The sequence below is a fragment of the Fundulus heteroclitus genome, chromosome 12 (assembly GCF_011125445.2).
Source record: "Fundulus heteroclitus isolate FHET01 chromosome 12, MU-UCD_Fhet_4.1, whole genome shotgun sequence".
Lineage (NCBI taxonomy): Eukaryota > Metazoa > Chordata > Actinopteri > Cyprinodontiformes > Fundulidae > Fundulus > Fundulus heteroclitus.
This window is the reverse complement of record NC_046372.1, coordinates 20,026,158-20,046,162: the sequence shown is the minus strand read 5'-3', so window position 1 is coordinate 20,046,162 and position 20,005 is coordinate 20,026,158. Positions and strand designations below refer to the sequence as shown.

General features: G+C 49.1%; 1 protein-coding gene across 3 annotated transcripts; it reads right to left on the bottom strand.

Annotated features, from left to right (window-relative positions):
- Window positions 1-1,280: 1,280 nt before the first annotated feature.
- Window positions 1,281-19,158, bottom strand: fam160b2 (family with sequence similarity 160 member B2). 3 transcript variants are annotated; one of them, XM_036144250.1, is made up of 18 exons: window positions 18,987-19,158; window positions 16,582-16,660; window positions 16,416-16,501; window positions 15,780-15,863; window positions 15,526-15,630; window positions 15,018-15,137; window positions 14,757-14,912; window positions 14,307-14,506; window positions 14,151-14,232; window positions 9,977-10,053; window positions 9,739-9,895; window positions 9,494-9,663; window positions 9,305-9,418; window positions 9,061-9,151; window positions 8,365-8,511; window positions 3,971-4,111; window positions 3,785-3,885; window positions 1,281-1,570 (listed from the first exon to the last, which is right to left on the bottom strand). In XM_036144250.1, exons 1-18 carry the CDS (start codon window positions 19,035-19,037, stop codon window positions 1,420-1,422), a joined length of 2,112 nt encoding a protein of 703 aa, XP_036000143.1. In that variant the 5' UTR covers window positions 19,038-19,158; the 3' UTR covers window positions 1,281-1,419. The 3 variants fall into 3 exon arrangements, with proteins under 3 accessions (XP_036000143.1, XP_036000144.1, XP_036000145.1); XM_036144251.1 differs by having other exon boundaries at window positions 18,953-19,041; XM_036144252.1 differs by lacking the exon at window positions 18,987-19,158 and adding an exon at window positions 17,544-17,893.
- Between the last annotated feature and the right edge of the window lie 847 nt (window positions 19,159-20,005).

Below are 20,005 nucleotides of genomic sequence, written 5' to 3'. Positions count from 1 at the left end.
CAGAAACATTTAACACCTGCTCCTAAGTTACAGAGCGCGCTCAGCCCGTTGGGCCCGAACAGAACCAGAACCTTACTCACCAGGTTCCACTAGAGGATGAAAGCGGTCCGTCGGCTTCGTGGTTCGAGCCGATCAGAGACCAGCTTCAGGACCGCTCATCTGCAACTGATCTCAGAACCGCTTCAGGCCTAAATGGGTTCTGCTCTACCAGAACCGTAAAGTTTACAGAACTCACCGTAGGAGCCGAGCCACTTGTCTGCTCTGATAACTCACCTGTCCTACGCTGCCAGGTGTGGCCGTGGCGGCGGTACCAGACGGAGTGTGCCGGTGGACCGGACCTACGGGCCGGTTCTGGAAGCGCAGACGATCCGACCAGCTGCAACAGACGGTGCGTTCGAGGTTCCCACCGCGTGCAGGAAAACTGAGCTCTGATGGGACTGCTCGTTTACTGTAGTCAGAACCTGGATTCAGACAGAAAGACTCCAGTTCTAATTGGGCCCAGGTTCTCCTGTCTGACCCAGGTTCTTCTTCTGTCTGACCTAGGGTCCTGCAGAACCCCCCCCCCCCCCCCCCACACACACACACACACCTTTATTGGCGGCACATGACCCGATGACAGTCGGACTCACTCTGGATGTTGAAGGAAACTTTAATATCAACAAAGTTCTGTAATTATCTGTTCCGGTCTCAGGGTCCGGCGGAACCTGCTGATCAGAACCAGAACCTGCAGTACCAGAATATAAACAGAACAGTTCTGATGTGTGAGGTTTTCTAAACATGATCACTAACAGAGTCACGCTTTGGTTCTGGTACACATCAGCAGTCGGGTCGGTACCGGCTCTGACGGTTCTGCTGATGTTTCATCATAAAAACACGCTAACTGCACTTGGTGAAGCTTTAATAAATAAAACAGTAAAATCAACTATTTCTGATCGGTTCTGGTGGCGCCGTGGAGCTCCAGCGCTCGGACCGGACCGAGAGTTCAGGTTCTGTTCACAGTTTGTGGAGCTCAGGGTTCATAAAGACGGCAAGAAGAAAAACACCCAATCAGCTGTGAGACTTTGATCTTCAGTCAGATTCCTCTGGTCTGATTGGCTGTTACCTGGAACAGGTGGCTCCTCACCTGTGAGAGCAAATACAGGCCTGTGATTGGCTGCAGGGCGAGTGGGCGGGGCTTCTGGGCAGACACTTAAGAGTCTGATCAGGGTCCAACCAGGATCACTGATCTCTGGCTGAGAAAAGTCTGGTCAGGTCCAGAACTGCACAGGTGGACCCAGACCTGGTCCTGTCCACACACCTGGGCGCAGGTGGAACCAGGTCCGTCTTCCTGCCCAGGCCCAGCAGAACCAACGTCAGTCCCAATGACTAGCTCCAAGTCTGGCGGTCCTGTCGATCCGGGCCCAGACGGGTCGGTCCTGGTCAGTTCGTCTCCGTTCTGGAGGACTCGGACCCTGAAGAGAAGTTCTGGTGGTCCCGGTCCAGAGGCATCTTGATGAAGGCGATGGCGGCCAGCTCCTTGCAGAACTCCTCAAGGACGATGATCCCTTGGAGCAGCGTCAGGTGTTCCAGCCTGAGGACACGCCCACAAAGGCCTCAGGTGAGTGACATCATCGTGACATCATCATGACATCATCAGTCAGATAGCAGACAGACCACCGACACCCGGCTGACGCGCCTGGAGGCAGGAACCGTCTGGTTCTGATGAAAACTAGAACGTTCCTAAACATGCTGCTGCTGCTGTCGGGTTCCTGCAGGTTCCACCAGGAACCCTGATTACTGCCTGAAGGAACTTTCAGGAACTCTGATTACTGCCTGAAGGAACCTTCAGGAACCCTGATAACTGCCTGAAGGAACCTTCAGGAACCCTGATAACTGCCTGAAGGAACCTTCAGGCAGTTATCAGGGAACCCTGATAACTGCCTGAAGGAACCTTCAGGAACTCTGATTACTGCCTGAAGGAACCTTCAGGAACCCTGATAACTGCCTGAAGGAACCTTCAGGAACCCTGATTACAGCCTGAAGGAACCTTCAGGAACCCTGATTACAACCTGAAGGAACCTCCAGGAACCCTGATTACAGCCTGAAGGAACCTCCACGAACCCTGATTACTGCCTGAAGGAACCTTCAGGAACCCCGATTACTGCCTGAAGGAACCTCCAGGAACCCTGATTATTGCCTGAAGGAACCTTCAGGAACCCCGATTACTGCTTGAAGGAACCTTCAGGAACCCTGATTATTGCCTGAAGGAACCTTCAGGAACCCTGATTACTGCTTGAAGGAACCTCCAGGAACCCTGATTAATGCCTGAAGGAACCTCCAGGAACTCTGATAACTGCTTGAAGGAACCTCCAGGAACCCTGGTTAATGCCTGAAGGAACCCTCAGGAACCCTGATTACTGCCTGAAGGAACCTTCAGGAATCCTGATTACTGCCTGAAGGGACCTCCAGGAACCCTGATACCTGCCTGAAGGAACTTTCAGGAACCCTGATAACTGCCTGAAGGAACCTTCAGGAACCTTGATAACTGCCTGAAGGAACCTTCAGGAACCCTGATAACTGCCTGAAGGGACCTTTAGGAACCCTGATTACTGCCTGAAGGAACCTTCAGGAACCCTGATTACTGCCTGAAGGAACCTTCAGGAACCTTGATAACTGCCTGAAGGGACCTTTAGGAACCCTGATAACTGCCTGAAGGAACCTTCAGGAACCCTGATTACTGCCTGAAGGAACCTTCAGGAACCTTGATAACTGCCTGAAGGAACCTTCAGGAACCCTGATTACTGCCTGAAGGGACCTTTAGGAACCCTGATAACTGCCTGAAGGAACCTTCAGGAACCCTGATTACTGCCTGAAGGAACCTTCAGGAACCCTGATTACTGCCTGAAGGAACCTTCAGGAACCTTGATAACTGTCTGAAGGGACCTTTAGGAACCCTGATTACTGCGAAGGAACCCTGATAACTGCCTGAAGGAACCTTCAGGAACCCTGATAACTGCCTGAAGGGACCTCCACGAACCCTGATAACTGCCTGAAGGAACCTTCAGGAACCCTGATTACTGCGAAGGAACCCTGATAACTGCCTGAAGGAACCTTCAGGAACCCTGATTACTGCCTGAAGGAACCCTGATTACTGCGAAGGAACCCTGATAACTGCCTGAAGGAACCTTCAGGAACCCTGATTACTGCCTGAAGGAACCTCCAGGAACCCTGATTACTGCCTGAAGGAACCTCCAGGAACCCTGATTACAGCCTAAAGGAACCTCCAGGAACCCTGATTACTGCCTGAAGGAACCTTCAGGAACCCTGATTACTGCGAAGGAACCTTCAGGAACCCTGATTACTGCCTAAAGGAACCTCCAGGAACCCTGATTACTGTCTGAAAGAACCTTCAGGAACCCTGATTACAGCCTGAAAGAACCTTCAGGAACCCTGATTACGGCCTGAAGGAACCTCCAGGAACCCTGATTACTGCCTAAAGGAACCTCCAGGAACCCTGATTACTGTCTGAAAGAACCTTCAGGAACCCTGATTACTGCCTGAAGGAACCTTCAGGAACTCTGATAACTGACTGAAAGAACCTTCAGAAACCCTGATTACTGCCTGAAGGAACCTTCAGGAACCCTGATTACTGCCTGAAAGAACCTTCAGGAACCCTGATTACTGCCTAAAGGAACCTTCAGGAACCCTGATTACTGCCTAAAGGAACCTTTCAGGAACCCTGATTACTGCCTGCAGGTTCCCTCGGGAACCCTAATTACTTCAGACAGGGTTAACAGACATTTACCCGGTGTTCTGGTTCTGGTCCAGCAGGGTTCTCCTGGTGTCCAACAGACGTTCTGAGAGGCTGGGCACCTGCTGGGTTCTCTGCACCAACTCTCCCATCACCTGAGACACACAGACGGGAGACATCCAGGATCAGAGAGAACCACACAGACCCGCTCTGATTGTTCTGGTTCTGCAGCCGCCTTACCCTGACCAGGACGGAGAACAGGGACCTGCTGCAGGGAGACAGGTGGATGTACGGGTCCAGCAGGTACTCGTCCAGCAGGGGGTGATTGAAGGCGCACAGACGGGACAGAACCGCAGTGAGCTGCAGGTTCAATTCGTACGGCTGAAAACACACAACACCTGCACAGGTGAGTCAGGGCCAACGACTTAAACCAATCAGCTGAAGCTAACGACCGTCTTTCCTGTTCTTCACGTGAAGAAAAATCTCCCAAATCTTCTCTGGTCTCATTTCTTTCTACAGAGAATGAACGGCTAACCGCTAAGCTAACCGCTAAGCTAACCGCTAAGCTACATAAACACTAGAAGTGCGCAGCCAGCCAGTGGAAACTATGAAGGAACGACACAAACTGGCGTTAGGTGAGCGCCTCAGATTGATGTGGGACAACCAGTAGATGAGGTGATTCCCAGGAATTAGAAGTCCCATAAAAAACGTCCACTAGACCTTTAATAAACTAATTAATTAAATTTCCTCCCACAGCTCGGTGAGATGGAAGATGATCTACTAAGATGGAGGAATCGACTTCTTACTCTCCATTACAGATTAGCGGCCTGTAGAAACGCAGCAGAACAGATACTTTATACGGCAGGCCTGAAAACCTAAAGCTCCTTTCAGACAAAACAAAGTTATACCTGTGAGCCTAAATTATGCGATTCTGAACACGTGATCCTCTAAAGGAGTTCCGCCGTCAGCGGAGGACTCTTCATGTCCAACTCAGGAGGAAATAAGCCAATCAAACTTTTTACTGTTATCTACTAAGACCCTACTGAAGGTGAATCTGGGTTCTGATATGATTCAATGATGATGAAGAGGGCGTGTCTAAATCCATCTCTAAAATGTATCGCCTCTTTTTGAACGAGAGCCCAAAACCAGATCTATAGAAATCCAAATTAAAATGGGAAATAGATCTCAGGGTCACCATCAAACTCTATAGCTATATAACAATAGTGTGTCAGCAATCATTAATGGTCACTACAGGTAATTAATTATAACTTTCTACCTTTTATCTAATCCCAGAAATATTACACTCAGGGGACAAGGACCAAAATCCACTTTTTCAGCCTGTAAATACAATTTGTTGTGTGCTTGGGGCTTCTGGAAGAACCAAAAAGCTGAATTAATCTTCCAAAGTCTTTAGATTATTTTTGGGTTGTTAAGCCGTTAAGATTCTCTGTCAGAGACATGTGAGTCAGAGACAGGAGAGTCAGAGACAGGAGAGTCAGAGACAGACGAGTCAGAGACAGACGAGTCAGAGACAGGAGAGTCAGAGACAGACGAGTCAGAGACAGACGAGTCAGAGACAGGCGAGTCAGAGACGGGAGAGTCAGAGACAGACGAGTCAGAGACAGGAGAGTCAGACACAGGCGAGTCAGAGACAGGAGAGTCAGAGACGGGAGAGTCAGAGACAGGAGAGTCAGAGACGGGAGAGTCAGAGACAGGAGAGTCAGAGACAGACGAGTCAGAGACAGGCGAGTCAGAGACAGGCGAGTCAGAGACGGGAGAGTCAGAGACAGACGAGTCAGAGACAGGCGAGTCAGAGACAGGCGAGTCAGAGACAGGAGAGTCAGAGACAGGCGAGTCATAGACAGTAGAGTCAGAGACAGGAGAGTCAGAGACAGACGAGTCAGAGACAGGCGAGTCAGAGACAGGCGAGTCAGAGACGGGAGAGTCAGAGACAGACGAGTCAGAGACAGACGAGTCAGAGACAGGCGAGTCAGAGACAGGAGAGTCAGAGACAGGAGAGTCAGAGACAGACGAGTCAGAGACAGGCGAGTCAGAGACGGGAGAGTCAGAGACAGACGAGTCAGAGACAGACGAGTCAGAGACAGGCGAGTCAGAGACAGGAGAGTCAGAGACAGGAGAGTCAGAGACAGGAGAGTCAGAGACAGGAGAGTCAGAGACAGGCGAGTCAGAGACAGGAGAGACAGGAGAGTCAGAAACAGGCGAGTCAGAGACAGGATAGTCAGAGACAGGCGAGTCAGAGACAGACGAGTCAGAGACAGGCAAGTCAGAGACAGGAGAGTCAGAGACAGGAGAGTCAGAGACAGACGAGTCAGAGACAGACGAGTCAGAGACAGACGAGTCAGAGACAGGATAGTCAGAGACAGGCGAGTCAGAGACAGACGAGTCAGAGACAGGCGAGTCAGAGACGGGAGAGTCAGAGACAGGAGAGTCAGAGACAGACGAGTCAGAGACAGGCGAGTCAGAGACGGGAGAGTCAGAGACAGGAGAGTCAGAGACAGGAGAGTCAGAGACAGACGAGTCAGAGACAGGCGAGTCAGAGACAGGAGAGTCACAGACAGGAGAGTCAGAGACAGGAGAGTCAGAGACAGGAGAGTCAGAGACAGGCGAGTCAGAGACAGACGAGTCAGAGACAGGCGAGTCAGAGACAGACGAGTCAGAGACAGGCCAGTCAGTGACAGGAGAGTCAGAGACAGGAGAGTCAGAGACAGGAGAGACAGGAGAGTCAGAAACAGGCGAGTCAGAGACAGGAGAGTCAGAGACAGACGAGTCAGAGACAGGAGAGTCAGAGACAGGCGAGTCAGAGACAGGAGAGTCAGAGACAGACGAGTCAGAGACAGGCGAGTCAGAGACAGGAGAGTCAGAGACAGGAGAGTCAGAGACAGACGAGTCAGAGACAGACGAGTCAGAGACAGACGAGTCAGAGACAGACGAGTCAGAGACAGGCGAGTCAGAGACAGGAGAGTCAGAAACAGGCAAGTCAGAGTCAGGAGAGTCAGAGACAGGCGAGTCAGAGACAGGAGAGTCAGAGACAGGAGAGTCAGAGACAGGAGAGTCAGAGACAGACGAGTCAGAGACAGACGAGTCAGAGACAGACGAGTCAGAGACAGGCGAGTCAGAGACAGACGAGTCAGAGACAGGCGAGTCAGAGACAGGAGAGTCAGAGACAGGAGAGTCAGAGACAGGAGAGACAGGAGAGACAGGAGAGTCAGAGACAGGAGAGTCAGAGACAGACGAGTCAGAAACAGGCAAGTCAGAGTCAGGAGAGTCAGAGACAGACGAGTCAGAGACAGACGAGTCAGAGACAGGATAGTCAGAGACAGGAGAGTCAGAGACAGACGAGTCAGAGACAGACGAGTCAGAGACAGGCGAGTCAGAGACGGGAGAGTCAGAGACAGGAGAGTCAGAAACAGGCGAGTCAGAGACAGGAGAGTCAGAGACAGACGAGTCAGAGACAGGAGAGTCAGAGACAGGCGAGTCAGAGACAGGAGAGTCAGAGACAGACGAGTCAGAGACAGACGAGTCAGAGACAGGCGAGTCAGAGACAGACGAGTCAGAGACAGGCGAGTCAGAGACGGGAGAGTCAGAGACAGGAGAGTCAGAGACAGACGAGTCAGAGACAGGCGAGTCAGAGACGGGAGAGTCAGAGACAGGTGAGTCAGAGACAGGCGAGTCAGAGACGGGAGAGTCAGAGACAGGTGAGTCAGAGACAGACGAGTCATAAACAGATGAGTCAGACAGGTGAGTCAGAGACAGGTGAGTCAGAGACAGACGAGTCAGAGACAGAGACAGGCGGGTCACAGACAGGAGAGACAGGAGAGTCAGAAACAGGCAAGTCAGAGTCAGGAGAGTCAGAGACAGACGAGTCAGAGACAGACGAGTCAGAGACAGGATAGTCAGAGACAGACGAGTCAGAGACAGGCGAGTCAGAGACGGGAGAGTCAGAGACAGGAGAGTCAGAGACAGGAGAGACAGGAGAGTCAGAAACAGGCAAGTCAGAGTCAGGAGAGTCAGAGACAGACGAGTCAGAGACAGACGAGTCAGAGACAGGCGAGTCAGAGACGGGAGAGTCAGAGACAGGAGAGTCAGAGACAGACGAGTCAGAGACAGGCGAGTCAGAGACGGGAGAGTCAGAGACAGGAGAGTCAGAAACAGGCGAGTCAGAGACAGGAGAGTCAGAGACAGACGAGTCAGAGACAGGAGAGTCAGAGACAGGCGAGTCAGAGACAGGAGAGTCAGAGACAGACGAGTCAGAGACAGACGAGTCAGAGACAGACGAGTCAGAGACAGGATAGTCAGAGACAGGCGAGTCAGAGACAGACGAGTCAGAGACAGGCGAGTCAGAGACGGGAGAGTCAGAGACAGGAGAGTCAGAGACAGACGAGTCAGAGACAGGCGAGTCAGAGACGGGAGAGTCAGAGACAGGTGAGTCAGAGACAGACGAGTCATAAACAGATGAGTCAGACAGGTGAGTCAGAGACAGGTGAGTCAGAGACAGACGAGTCAGAGACAGAGACAGGCGGGTCACAGACAGGTGACTCAAGGGCACCAATGATTCAGCACACAGGTACACAAGTGATCAGCAACAGGGCCAGGTGTGGTTGAGGTGTACCTACCTGCTGCAAGATGCGCCCCAGACGTTCAAACAGAACTCTCAGCAGGTGACCTTCAAAGAAGTGTCCTTCCTCACCTGAAGAACAGGTGGGAGGAGGAAGAGTTTGGGGCCAATCCCAGGAGAGAGAGAGAGACTGACAATGGGTTACCTGAGAGGGAGAGGAGCCACACAGGTGAGGTTAACAGGAGTTTGTGTTGTCCAGTCACAGAGATCTGCCTAAAGGGGAGGGGCCTCCAGGTGGACAGGTAAGAGCCTTTTAATGTACTGATGTTATGGAAGAATGCTGAGTCAGCAGAACCTTTAAATAATGAAGGTTTTACATTGTCAAACTGGCCGGCAGAACAAAACCAAAACGATTCGGTCGGGGTTCTTCTTTTTGTGTTCCTGATCAGAACCATGAGAGCCTAAATAAACTTAAAGGTGACCTATTATGTTTCCTTTAAACACCTAGGACAGGTACCAAACACGTTCTGCCAGCAGATGCACTCGCCAAAATGGCTGGACGGGTTTCTTTAGCGCTTGGGCTGTTTCTAGAAGCAGCAGAGGCCCAGACCGAAAAAGTAAATTTTTTAGATCACCTTTACTGTTTGACTTATATGAACCTCTCTGAACTTTAAACATTTAAGGTAAAAAGCAGCTTAGACACAAATTTAACAGCCGTAACTAGTAACCATGGACCCCACATGGACTCTCGTACCAAGGTTCGCGCATCGTGCACGTACGACTCGTAACCTCCTTCCTGCAGCAAGTGGGCTGATCGCACCTGAACCGGAACCAAACACAGGAAACTAAAACACAGAAAAGAGTTCAGTTAGTTGAAGGATCTCTGAGCTCTCCTTCCGTTCTGGTTCTGGTTGGTTCTGATTAAAGAAACCGGGCCTGATGAGACCGCTCTGATGCTACAGGTCCTGCTAACACGGAGACGACGCTGCAGGTGTTACCTGTTGACGATGTCCGTAGATGATCCCGGAGCAGCAGACTCATGATGATGATGATGATGAGGAAGGTGGTCGTCAGGAAACCCGTCGGAGAAAAACGGGTCGTCCTCCAGGTCTCTGAGGGACAGAGGACACTCGTGAGGTCTGAGGACACACCTGCACCTGTCGGGTTGTCCCTTGTGATGAACCTACTGGGCCAGCTCGCCATCATCGCCGCTCTCAGGCTGCCTGTCCTCCTGACCCCCTACAGGTGAGGACAGGTAACCTCGGCTCTGCAGAAAGCTCAGCACCAGGGTGTCCAGAATGTCCCTGTGAGGCTTCTGTAGAAGTTCGTCCACCAAAGACAGAGACACCATACTGATCTGAAGAGACACAGAGAATCAGTGGACAGGTGTGCTGCGGTTTTTGCCTTTAATGGGCGTGTCCCGCCGCCTCACCTGGTCAGAGATGTGGTCGCAGCGCTGCAGCAGCACTTCCAGCACAGAAGGTGACCTCAGCATAAACTCAAGCAGCTGCTCCAACAGACATGGAGACTGGACGAGTCTGACTGCAGAGCAGAGAACCGAGGTGGAGACAAGGATGCCCTGCTCGCACCTGAACAACACACACCTGGATGTTAGGCTCCGCCCCTAAGGGGAGAGGGAAATGAGAAAGAGGAAGAGAAGGAGAGCGTACGTGTCTAGCAGCTGAGGATGAAGAGTCTCCACGAGCCAGAGCTGACGGACACGCTGACACAGCTGGACGGACAGCACCTGGACAGAGACACGTTCCCAGAGGACCTCCATCAGTGACCAGCGGTGGTTCACCTGCAGCTTTACTGCACAGGTACGCCTCATGTGTGTCAGGGAGAGAGTCAGAGACGAGGAAGCAGCCGGCCGGGCGTCACGGACGAGCTTTAATAGCCAGATCTGAAATACTGCGGCAGGCGGAGCTGATATGTTCTGATCCAGACTAGGGCTGAACAATTAATCGCATTTTCAATATAATCGCAATTTTAAAAAAAAAACGCAATTTCCAAATCGCAGAGTCTGCAATTTTTGGCTATGTAACAATTAGGGAATTAGACGCGTCCATTAGGTGTTGGTAAAATGTTTAAAGTGGGTTTGCCTCCACATGGAAGGGAAGACAGTTGCAGCAGTGAGATAATCTAATTTTATTACTTGTTTTAGAGTTTATATAATCATACATAGCATTAAGTACTGGTCAATCAGTTTAATACATAGACTTGCTTGTTGGTTGGACTTTATGTTCAACAAGGATTGATGTCCAAATCAACTAAAGCTGTTCTCTTGAATAATATTCTGATTAATAGAAATATTAAAAGTTCTTGTTTTGAATAGTCCTTGTTTACAAACATCTTTATTTAGAGGCCATTTTTGTTGCTTGTGGTTAATGCAGAGAAAAGTCAAAATTGCAATTTTGGTTGAAATATATTGTAGGCAGAACGCGATCATTTCTGCTCAGAGTTTAGATGCTGTGGGTCTTTTAGCAACTAATCTGCACAGCGAGGAAACAAAATAATTTGTTTGTATATGTTTAAAAAGACATGATAAATTAAACTGTAACAAAAAAAAAAAAAAAATCGCATTAAATCGCAATATTAAGAAAAAAAAAATCGCAATTAGATTATTTTCCAAAATCGTTCAGCCCTAATCCACACAAACACTAAAACATGCGCTGGTTCTTAAAAGGAGTCCAGAACCTCCCAGAGAGAGAACCGAGCAGAGCAGGTTCACACAAAGGAACCTCATAAGAACCATCTGGGGCTGCTCCGGTGGTTTTCTGATGGTTATGGGTGGAAATCTGGTCTAAACAGAAATTTGATCAAAAGTAGAAAATTACAGAAAATCTAGAACACTGAAGTTAGCTTGAATATTAGAGCGATGAAACCTGATCAGCTGCTGGTGTGAAACCTTTGAGGTCCGATTGTAAAGACCTTTAGTGGCTGGAGTGTAGTTCGGTGGTTCTGTCATCTAATTGTTGACTTTAAGAACATCTCTGAACCATCCTAGCTTAAGCATCTTATTGTTATTATGGGCAGTCAATGTTTGACGGTTTGCAGATTTTTAAAAGTTAAACTAGGGTCTAAAATCAGTTATAAATTGTTTTCTGCTGACGTTTTTTTTCAGGTTTTTCCCAGAATGCAATGCAGCTTTTACCCGACATGCTGACGATGAGTCGTCGGCGTTCTCTGCAAACTAACCTGGGGGGGAAACGTGCGACAGGAAGAGACGTATTGACTCCTTCAGACTCCCTCAGTTAAAACATGTTCTGATGACATGAGAGGCTCTGCTGGGAAACACCTGGAATTATCTGGATTTATTAGGGTTTATCTGGGTTTATTTGGGTTTATCTGGATTTATCTGGGTTTATTTGGATTTATCTGGGTTTATTTGGGTTTATCTATATACTTGTCCTGTTAGATCTCAGTGCTGCGTTTGATACAGTTGATCACAATATTCTCCTACAAAGACTTGAACATACTGTAGGGATTAAGGGGAAAGCATTAGGCTGGTTTAAATCTTATCTGTCAGACAGATTCCAATTTGTTCATGTTAATAATAAATCTTCCTCAAACTCTAGGGTCACCTGTGGAGTACCACAGGGTTCAGTCCTTGGACCAATTCTCTTTACTATATATATGCTTCCGATTGGCAAAATTATCAGACAGCATGGGATTAATTTCCACTGTTATGCTGATGATACTCAGCTATATTTATCCATAAATCCTGATGAATCCAATCAATTACTTCGACTGCAGTCATGTCTTGATGACATCAAAAGCTGGATGACTTTAAATTTCCTGCATCTAAATTCTGACAAGACCGAAGTTTTAATCTTTGGGCCAGAGTCCTCAAAAATAAACTTCTTAACCAATCACTTAATCTGGGTGGCATTAACCTGGCCTCTGGTAATAAAGTAAAAAATCTTGGTGTTATTTTGACCAAGACATGTCATTTAAATCCCATATTAAACAGGTTTCCAGAGTTTCTTTTTTTCACCTCCGGAATATCGCCAAAATTAGAAACATTCTGTCCAGGAGTGATGCTGAAAAACTGGTCCATGCATTTGTTACTTCAAGGCTGGACTATTGTAATTCTTTACTATCAGGAAGTCCACAAAATGCAGTTCAAAGCCTTCAGCTGATCCAAAATGCTGCAGCAAGAGTTCTGATGAAAATCAACAAGAGGGATCATATTTCTCCAATTTTAGCTTCCCTTCATTGGCTTCCTGTTAAATCAAGAATAGAATTTAAAATTCTTCTTCTAACGTATAAAGCCCTTAATAATCAAGCTCCATCATATATCAGAGCTCTGATTACCCCGTATGTTCCTAACAGAGCACTTCGCTCTCAGACTGCAGGTCTGCTGGTGGTTCCTAGAGTCTCTAAAAGTAGAATGGGAGGCAGATCCTTTAGCTATCAGGCTCCTCTCCTGTGGAACCAACTCCCAGTTTTGGTCCGTGAGGCAGACACCCTGTCTACTTTTAAGACTAGGCTTAAAACTTTTCTTTTTGACAAAAATTATAACTAGTGACTCATGTTACTCTCAGCTACCTTTATAGTTTTACTGCTATAGGCTTAGGTTACTGGAGTATATCAGGATCTAATTTTCTCACTATATTGAGTTCTACTGTTCTTCAATTATGCATTATGTGTTGTCATTTCTGCTTTAACTTTCTGTTCTCTCTCTTTTCTCTTCATAGTAGGTACACCTGGTCTGGCGTTCTGTTAACTTTGACATCATCCAGAGAAGACGACTCACCTGCTACTACCATCTAATGTAGAACAGATTACTAGATCAATGTGTGCTTCTGTGCTTTTTTTGTTTCTCTTGTTGTGTCTTTGTTCTGTCTTCTGTAACCCCAGTCGGTCGAGGCAGATGACCGTTCATACTGAGCCCGGTTCTGCCGGAGGTTTTTTTTCCCGTTAATGGGTGGTTTTTCTTCCCACTGTCGCTTCATGCTTGCTCAGTATGAGGGATTGCAGCAAAGCCATGTACAATGCAGATGACTCTTCCTGTGGCTCTACGGTTCCCCAGGAGTGAATGCTGCTTGTCGGGACTTTGATGCAATCAACTGGTTTCCTTATATAGGAAATTTTTGACCAATCTGTATAATCTGACCCAATCTGTATAATATGATTGAACTTGACTTTGTAAAGTGCCTTGAGATGACATGTTTCATGATTTGGCGCTATATAAATAAAATTGAATTGAATTGAATTGAATTATCTGGATTTATCTGGGTTTATTTGGGTTTATCTGGATTTATCTGAGTTTATCTGGATTTGTCTGGGTTTATCTGGATTTATCTGAGTTTATCTGGGTTTATCTGGGTTTATCTGGATTTATCTGAGTTTATCTGGATTTGTCTGGGTTTATCTGGATTTATCTGAGTTTATTTGGGTTTATCTGGATTTATTTGGGTTTATCTGGATTTATCTGAGTTTATCTGGGTTTACCTGGGTTTATCTGGGTTTAACTGGGTTTATCTGGATTTATCTGAGTTTATTTGGGTTTATCTGGGTTTATCTGGATTTATCTGGGTTTATCTGGATTTATCTGAGTTTATTTGGGTTTATCTGGGTTTATTTGGGTTTATCTGGATTTATCTAGGTTTATATGGATTTAACTGGGTTTATCTGGGTTAACAGCTGCTGGGACAGGAGCAGGGTCACTGCTGCTATTATGGGATGCATGTCTGCCGGGACGGGGCTACACTGCGATGCTTTAACCCACGGAGGTCGGCGGTCATTAAATAGCTGAGCAGAGTCACACGGGACTCTCCCCTCAGACATGACGGCGGCGTGATGGCGGTGTGTGCGCCAGCGGCGAGTTTCTCCGCCTACCGGAGGAGCCTCGCTCGTCAGGTGATCCAAGAAGTCGAACCAGGCGAGGAAGCTGGTCATGTGATCAGGTGCTGACTCCGATCTAAGGACACAGAGAGGATCAGGGGACGGCCCGAATGGAGGTCCATCTACACAGCGACTGCAGAGGAACCTTACCTCCACGAGGGGCGGGGCCAGCAGCTGAGCTCTGCTGCATGCAGCTCCTCCAGAGGCAGCAGGGAGTACAGCTCCTGCAGCCTCCCAGCCAGCAGCTCCCCCAGCCGGGTCCCAGCCGGGAGCAGCTCCCCTGGAGATCCATCCAGTACAGACGACAGCAGCAGGAGGCCCTCACAGGCCCTCTGACGCACCGTGGACCTCTGATGAACAAGAGAACCGACGGAGAACGTCAGGAGAACACATTAGGAAGGTCAGGAGAACGTTAGAAGGTCAGGAGAACGTTAGGAGAAGGTCAGCAGAACGTTAGAAGGTCAGGAGAACGTTAGAAGGTCCGGATGTCTCTGATTAGTTCTGTTTTAGTTGCGTAAAACATGATTCGCAGGAACCATTCTAGTAGAACATCTCCGGTTCCGTTAGAACAGCCAACAGAGAAGCTTCAGCTTAACTCACCTGACTCCTGCTGAGCTGCAGCAGAACCCAGAGCAGATCCGACCGGACAGCGCTGGAGGCCGAGGGTTCTGATTGGCTGCTGGCTGTCTCTGTGCTCTGATTGGAGGCCTCCGTGCTGTGCTCTGATTGGCTGGGAGCCAGCTGCTGGTCTGACAGCTGCAAAACGAAACACCGTTAGCAGGAAGTGATGTCAAACATCCGTTAGCAGGAAGTGATGTCAAACATCCGTTAGCAGGAAGTGATGTCACATCAGCTGCTCACCTGCAGGACATATCTGAGCACGTGCGGATCTTGCTTGACCCTGGTGCACACAGCCAATAGAAACAGAGCTTCCTCCTTCTCGTTGCAGGAACCAGGAAGTGCACAGAGTCCAATCAGCTTCTGTGGGCGGAGCAGAGGTGTCAGAATGTCCGTCAGGTAAAGGCCGGGTCACACGGCGGGACTTTTAGCCCCGATGTTCCACTTCCCACCCCAGACCCCCCCCCCGGAGTATGAAGATAATCCGAAACAGAATTCTGAACGCTGCTGGGGTCCCATGACCCAAACAGCAGCCGGTCCGGTCCGGTTCTGGAGAGCTTCCATCCTGCTGCTGTGCAGAGACCTGCTGACGAGACGGCCACCGTCAGCTGGAGGAGGTGCAGGATGGAAGTTCTCCAGAACCGGACCCTCTGGGTGACGGCTGAGGGCCACTGGATGGCGCTGTGGAGCAGCAGGTGTCTAGCTGCTGTTCTGAGGTTGCTCACCTGGTTCTGTGTGGGCAGCAGCTCACCTGTACAGGTCTGTAGACCGGGATGAGCTGCAGCAGAGGTTTCTGCATCTGAGACAGCAGCTTGGAGAAAAAGATGAGCACCTGCTGGGACATCCCTGGAGGGTACTGAGGAGGAGGAGAAGGAGGAGGAGCTTTAGCATGGGACCAGACATCAGGTTCTACAGAACGTTCAGGTGTTCCCACAGCTGAGAGGCTGAGGAACCTCAGCATGTTCAGAACCATCATCAGGCCAGGTGTTCAGCAGGTGAGGTTACCTGAGCCTTCCCCAGGGTGCACAGGGTCTCCAGCAGCTTGTGCTGCAGCAGGTACTCCAGACAGGGTCCGGTCTCCTGCACATCCTGAGGAACACAACACAGACCGTCATGGACCAGAACCTTCTGGGGTGTTTGCATGTACTGCGTTTTCCCTGACTGAGGCCTACGTAATCAGAAACTAAAAGGGAACCCTGGTTTAGGCTGAAGGTTTGATCAGCAGAACCTCCTCCAGCAGCCTGTAGAACCAGGACCAGGACCTCTCAACAGAGGTCTCCTTCAGTCTTCTCAGCCTCTGGTCCACTCTGGGCAGGTTGGGCTTCTCTAACCCCCAGTGGGCCGCGACACTGAGCCTGGTTCTGGTTCTGCTGGAGGTTCCTGTCTGTAAAAGGGGAGTTTTTCTCTCCACTGTCGCCACATGCATGCTGAACTCCACGAGTTTGTTTCATCCTGATTAATGAACTAATAATAATAATCTTTGTTGTAATAGCAACATCCAGTTAAACGAGTCCTCAGCGTCTTGCTCGGGGACCCAGAGCGGCAGCGTGTGGGAGTTGAACCCAGAACCTTGCAGCCTCTTCATTCACACAGAAACTCCAGGTGTTCCAGGTGAGGACTGCTGGGGGCGGAGCTACTCACCTGCTGCTTCTCCTCATACACCAGGATGTCGGACATTTGCCTGAGGCGCCACGGGATGTCCGTCTGAGAGGCGGGGCGTTCGTCATCTGCAACAGACGCCGGGTCAGGACCAGGTCAGCTGACAGTGGGGGGGGGGGGGGGGGGGGTGCAGGTAGATGGTTCTCACCTGTGGTCTGGATGTAGTAGTTAGTGATTGACCTCCAGTGGTCGACGAAGGAGTCCAGCAGGTCGACTGTGGGTTCTCTCTGGAACAGAGCACAGGTGTGTCTGGTTAAACCGGAGGGCAGGTAGATGTTCCACGCCCTCCAGCAGCAACATCTAACACAGCGTCTCAGGAACCTTTGGTTCCACCTGCTCCATGAGGGGCGTAGAACCCCAGCAGGTGGCTACGGAGATGTTCTGCTGATTTATTCAAGTTACCGTCACCAAGCAGTTTTACTGCTGCTAAAACGTTCTCCAACGTTTCAAACAGCTTCACTTCTTACTAGGGCTGAACAATTAATCGCATTTTCAATATAATCGCAATTTAAAAAAAACGCAATTTCCAAATCGCAGAGTCTGCAATTTTTGGCTATGTAACATTTAGGGAATTAGACACGTCCATTAGGTGTTGGTAAAACGTTTAAAGTGGGTTTGCCTCCACATGGAAGGAAGACAGTTGCAGCAGTGAGATAATCTAATTTTATTACTTGTTTTAGAGTTTATATAATCATACATAGCATTAAGTACAGGTCAATCAGTTTAATACATAGACTTGCTTGTTGGTTGGACTTTATGTTCAACAAGGATTGATGTCCAAATCAACTAAAAGCTGTTCTCTTGAATAATATTCTGATTAATAGAAACATTAAAAGTTCATATTTAAAATAGTCCTTGTTTACAAACATCTTTATTTAGAGGCCATTTTTGTTGCTTGTGGTTTAGATGCTGTGGGTCTTTTAGCAACTAATCTGCACGGCGAGGAAACAAAATGATTTGTTGTTTTGTATATGTTTAAAAATACATGATAAATTAAACTGGGGAAAAAGAAAAGAAAAAAAAAAATCGCATTAAATCTCAATATTAAGAAAAAAAAATAAAAAATCGCAATTAGATTATTTTCCAAAATCGTTCAGCCCTACTTCTTACCAGACAACACCTGAGCTTCTGCCTGATTCACAGCCACCGTGACAGAACAGCGGTCACCACGACAACGTTCAGGCATTTCTGGCTGCATGCAGGCGGAACCGGGGCAGGAACCCGGAACCAGGCGCTGAGGTGCAGCTGGGATCCAGAAAGGGAAACTGTTGCAGGTCTATGAAACCAGGATGTTCCTGATATACAAACACGTTCTACCTGATGTTCTATAAATCAGGCCCCCTGGGCAGGTTGGGAGCTGCAAGACGTTCCCGACAGGATGCGACACGTTTTGGAGCTCCAGGCGAGTCAAACTGCTCGTATGTGAACACGGGTCTGGCTGTTAAGGTGGATTCTTCAGGTTTAGAGCTTCTATGTTAACGAGGCTAAAGGAACCCTAAGGAACAGGGCCAGAACCAAAATGTTGTGAAGGAAACAGGACTGCTTGACAGCAGAAGATCGATGAACCTGAGACTGGATCTGCTGGGTTCTGGTCCTGTTCCTTAGCGGAACCTTCAGTACCGCTGGATGCTTCGGCTGGTCTCTCAGCAGCAGCACAAGAAGGTTTTTACATTTCATAGCAACACCTTTAAAATAAGATAAGATAAGATAGGCTTTATTGATCTCAAATTGGAGAAATTCACATGTCACGTCGGCTCAGAATCAGTAATGCACCACATGGTCCAACCGGACCGGGTCATTTGTGGCATCAGAACCTGCGTCTGCTGGGAACAATCTAAAGCTCGGTCAGTCTGATGGGCTCTCAGGTGTTTTATGGGTTTACCTGAGATTTGTTATTTCTGATGTAAACTATGAGCTGATAATAATAATTATATTATTATTATTATCATAGTAATATGAAAGAAGGCTGGTTCTGTTCTGGGAGCTCCTCTAGAACCTCTGGAGGTGATTCTTAACACAGTGAGCACTACAGACAACCAGAGGCTCCTCCGGAACCGCTGTATGGACCGGAAGCCTGCAGCTACAGCAGCTCCATGGAGAACCCTGCAGAACATCAGCGTCAACAACAGGTTATAAGCACCTGAACCAGGAACTGACGTCACACATTAGCTTCGGCTAGCAATGTTCGGAGTCAGTTGTTCTAATGGTACCGAACCCTGGTTCCATAGATATAAACACGTGTTGGTGCATCCATGCCCCGTAGAACAGCTCAATTAGCTTCAGCTCAACTTTCCACCAGCGAGTAGATTCGCTGCGCATGCGCAGTCCCAGGTAAACAACTGCTGCTAGCAGGGGTTAGCTTCCGGCTAGCTTCCAGCCGCATTCCCAACATTCCTGGAGGAAAATTGGAGCTGGGATCTCCGGAGGAGTCCAGGGAGGAGCGGGGGACAGGGAGACAGCCGGTCCTCCCTGGACTCCCTCCTCTGTCTCGGTCTGAAACGGGTCTTTTAACTGCCTACCGGAACCAAATGGACCGGACTTCCGCTGACCCACCGTCTCCAGCGCCTGCAGCAGCATCCCGCTCAGCTTGCTGAACATCTCCATCCTGACCGAGCCGGGTCCAGTTCGGTTTAGTACCACATGAAGACCCGAACCCCGACCCACAGCCAGCTGGCAGCTCCACTCCACAACTTCCGGTCTGAGCCTTCAAAATAAAACTTCAGGTGTTTATTTCCGGATGTGACGTTTAACGGGTCAGTTCCGGGTGGAAATCACCTGAAATATGTCTCAAGAACCTGGAGCCAGTTTGCTGCACAATAGTTTAAGAGGATTCAGATGGGGGACCAGACCCGAGGCACCAGAACCGAGCCAGAATCTGGATGGTGGGCCAGAACCAGTAGAGTGGGTTTCTGGAGTGGTTTCCTCAGACAGAACCAGGTTCTGAACCCAGAAGGTCCTGGGTGAGCGGGTCGGGCCGGACTCAGCAGCTCCGTGGTTCTGTCTGGGTGCAAAGAGTAAGATGGAACCAGTTCCGAACCAGAACCAGTGCAGCTCTGCGGTTCTGGGTGTGATACATGATAGGAGGTGTGGCAGACATGTTAACATGTTGTGAAACGGAACCAGCAGTGCGCCTGCCTCCGCAGTGGGGGAGGGGCGGACAGGTAAAATTACCTGCAGCCCCACCCTGCGGTGTCAGAGCAGCTTGGGTCCATCTGAGGAAGACTTCCCAACAGACGCTGAAGGTGAGTTCTACCCGTTTGTGTTCTGATCCGAGCCGAACCCAGAACCAGGCGAGCCCTTCATCAGCCTCTTCATCTGGGCTCGTGTTTGCTCGTCTTCATCACTAGAGGTATGGGTTTCCTCTTCAGTTTAGGGAGCAGGGCTGCATGTACAGGACTGATCAGAGGCTCGGATGTTTCAGAACCTGAAACAGAACCTGCAGCCGGCCTGGGCTCCTGCGTAGCAGTGCATTGTTTACCTGCTAGGTGTGTCTCCTCTCTGCAGGGTTAGTCGGTTGGCTAATGATCAGAGACTTCCTGGTCCTCTGCAGCAGGGTTCTGTAGAAAATGGAG

Coding starts and splice junctions, on each gene's coding strand:
- fam160b2 (XM_036144250.1), bottom strand. CDS start 19,037: ATGGAGATGTTCAGCAAGCTGAGCGGGATGCTGCTGCAGGCGCTGGAG. Junction 15,864..16,415: donor TGTATGAGGAGAAGCAGCAG/GTGAGTAGCTCC, acceptor TGTGTTCCTCAG/GATGTGCAGGAGACCGGACC. Junction 3,886..3,970: donor TGTTCTCCGTCCTGGTCAGG/GTAAGGCGGCTG, acceptor TGTGTGTCTCAG/GTGATGGGAGAGTTGGTGCA.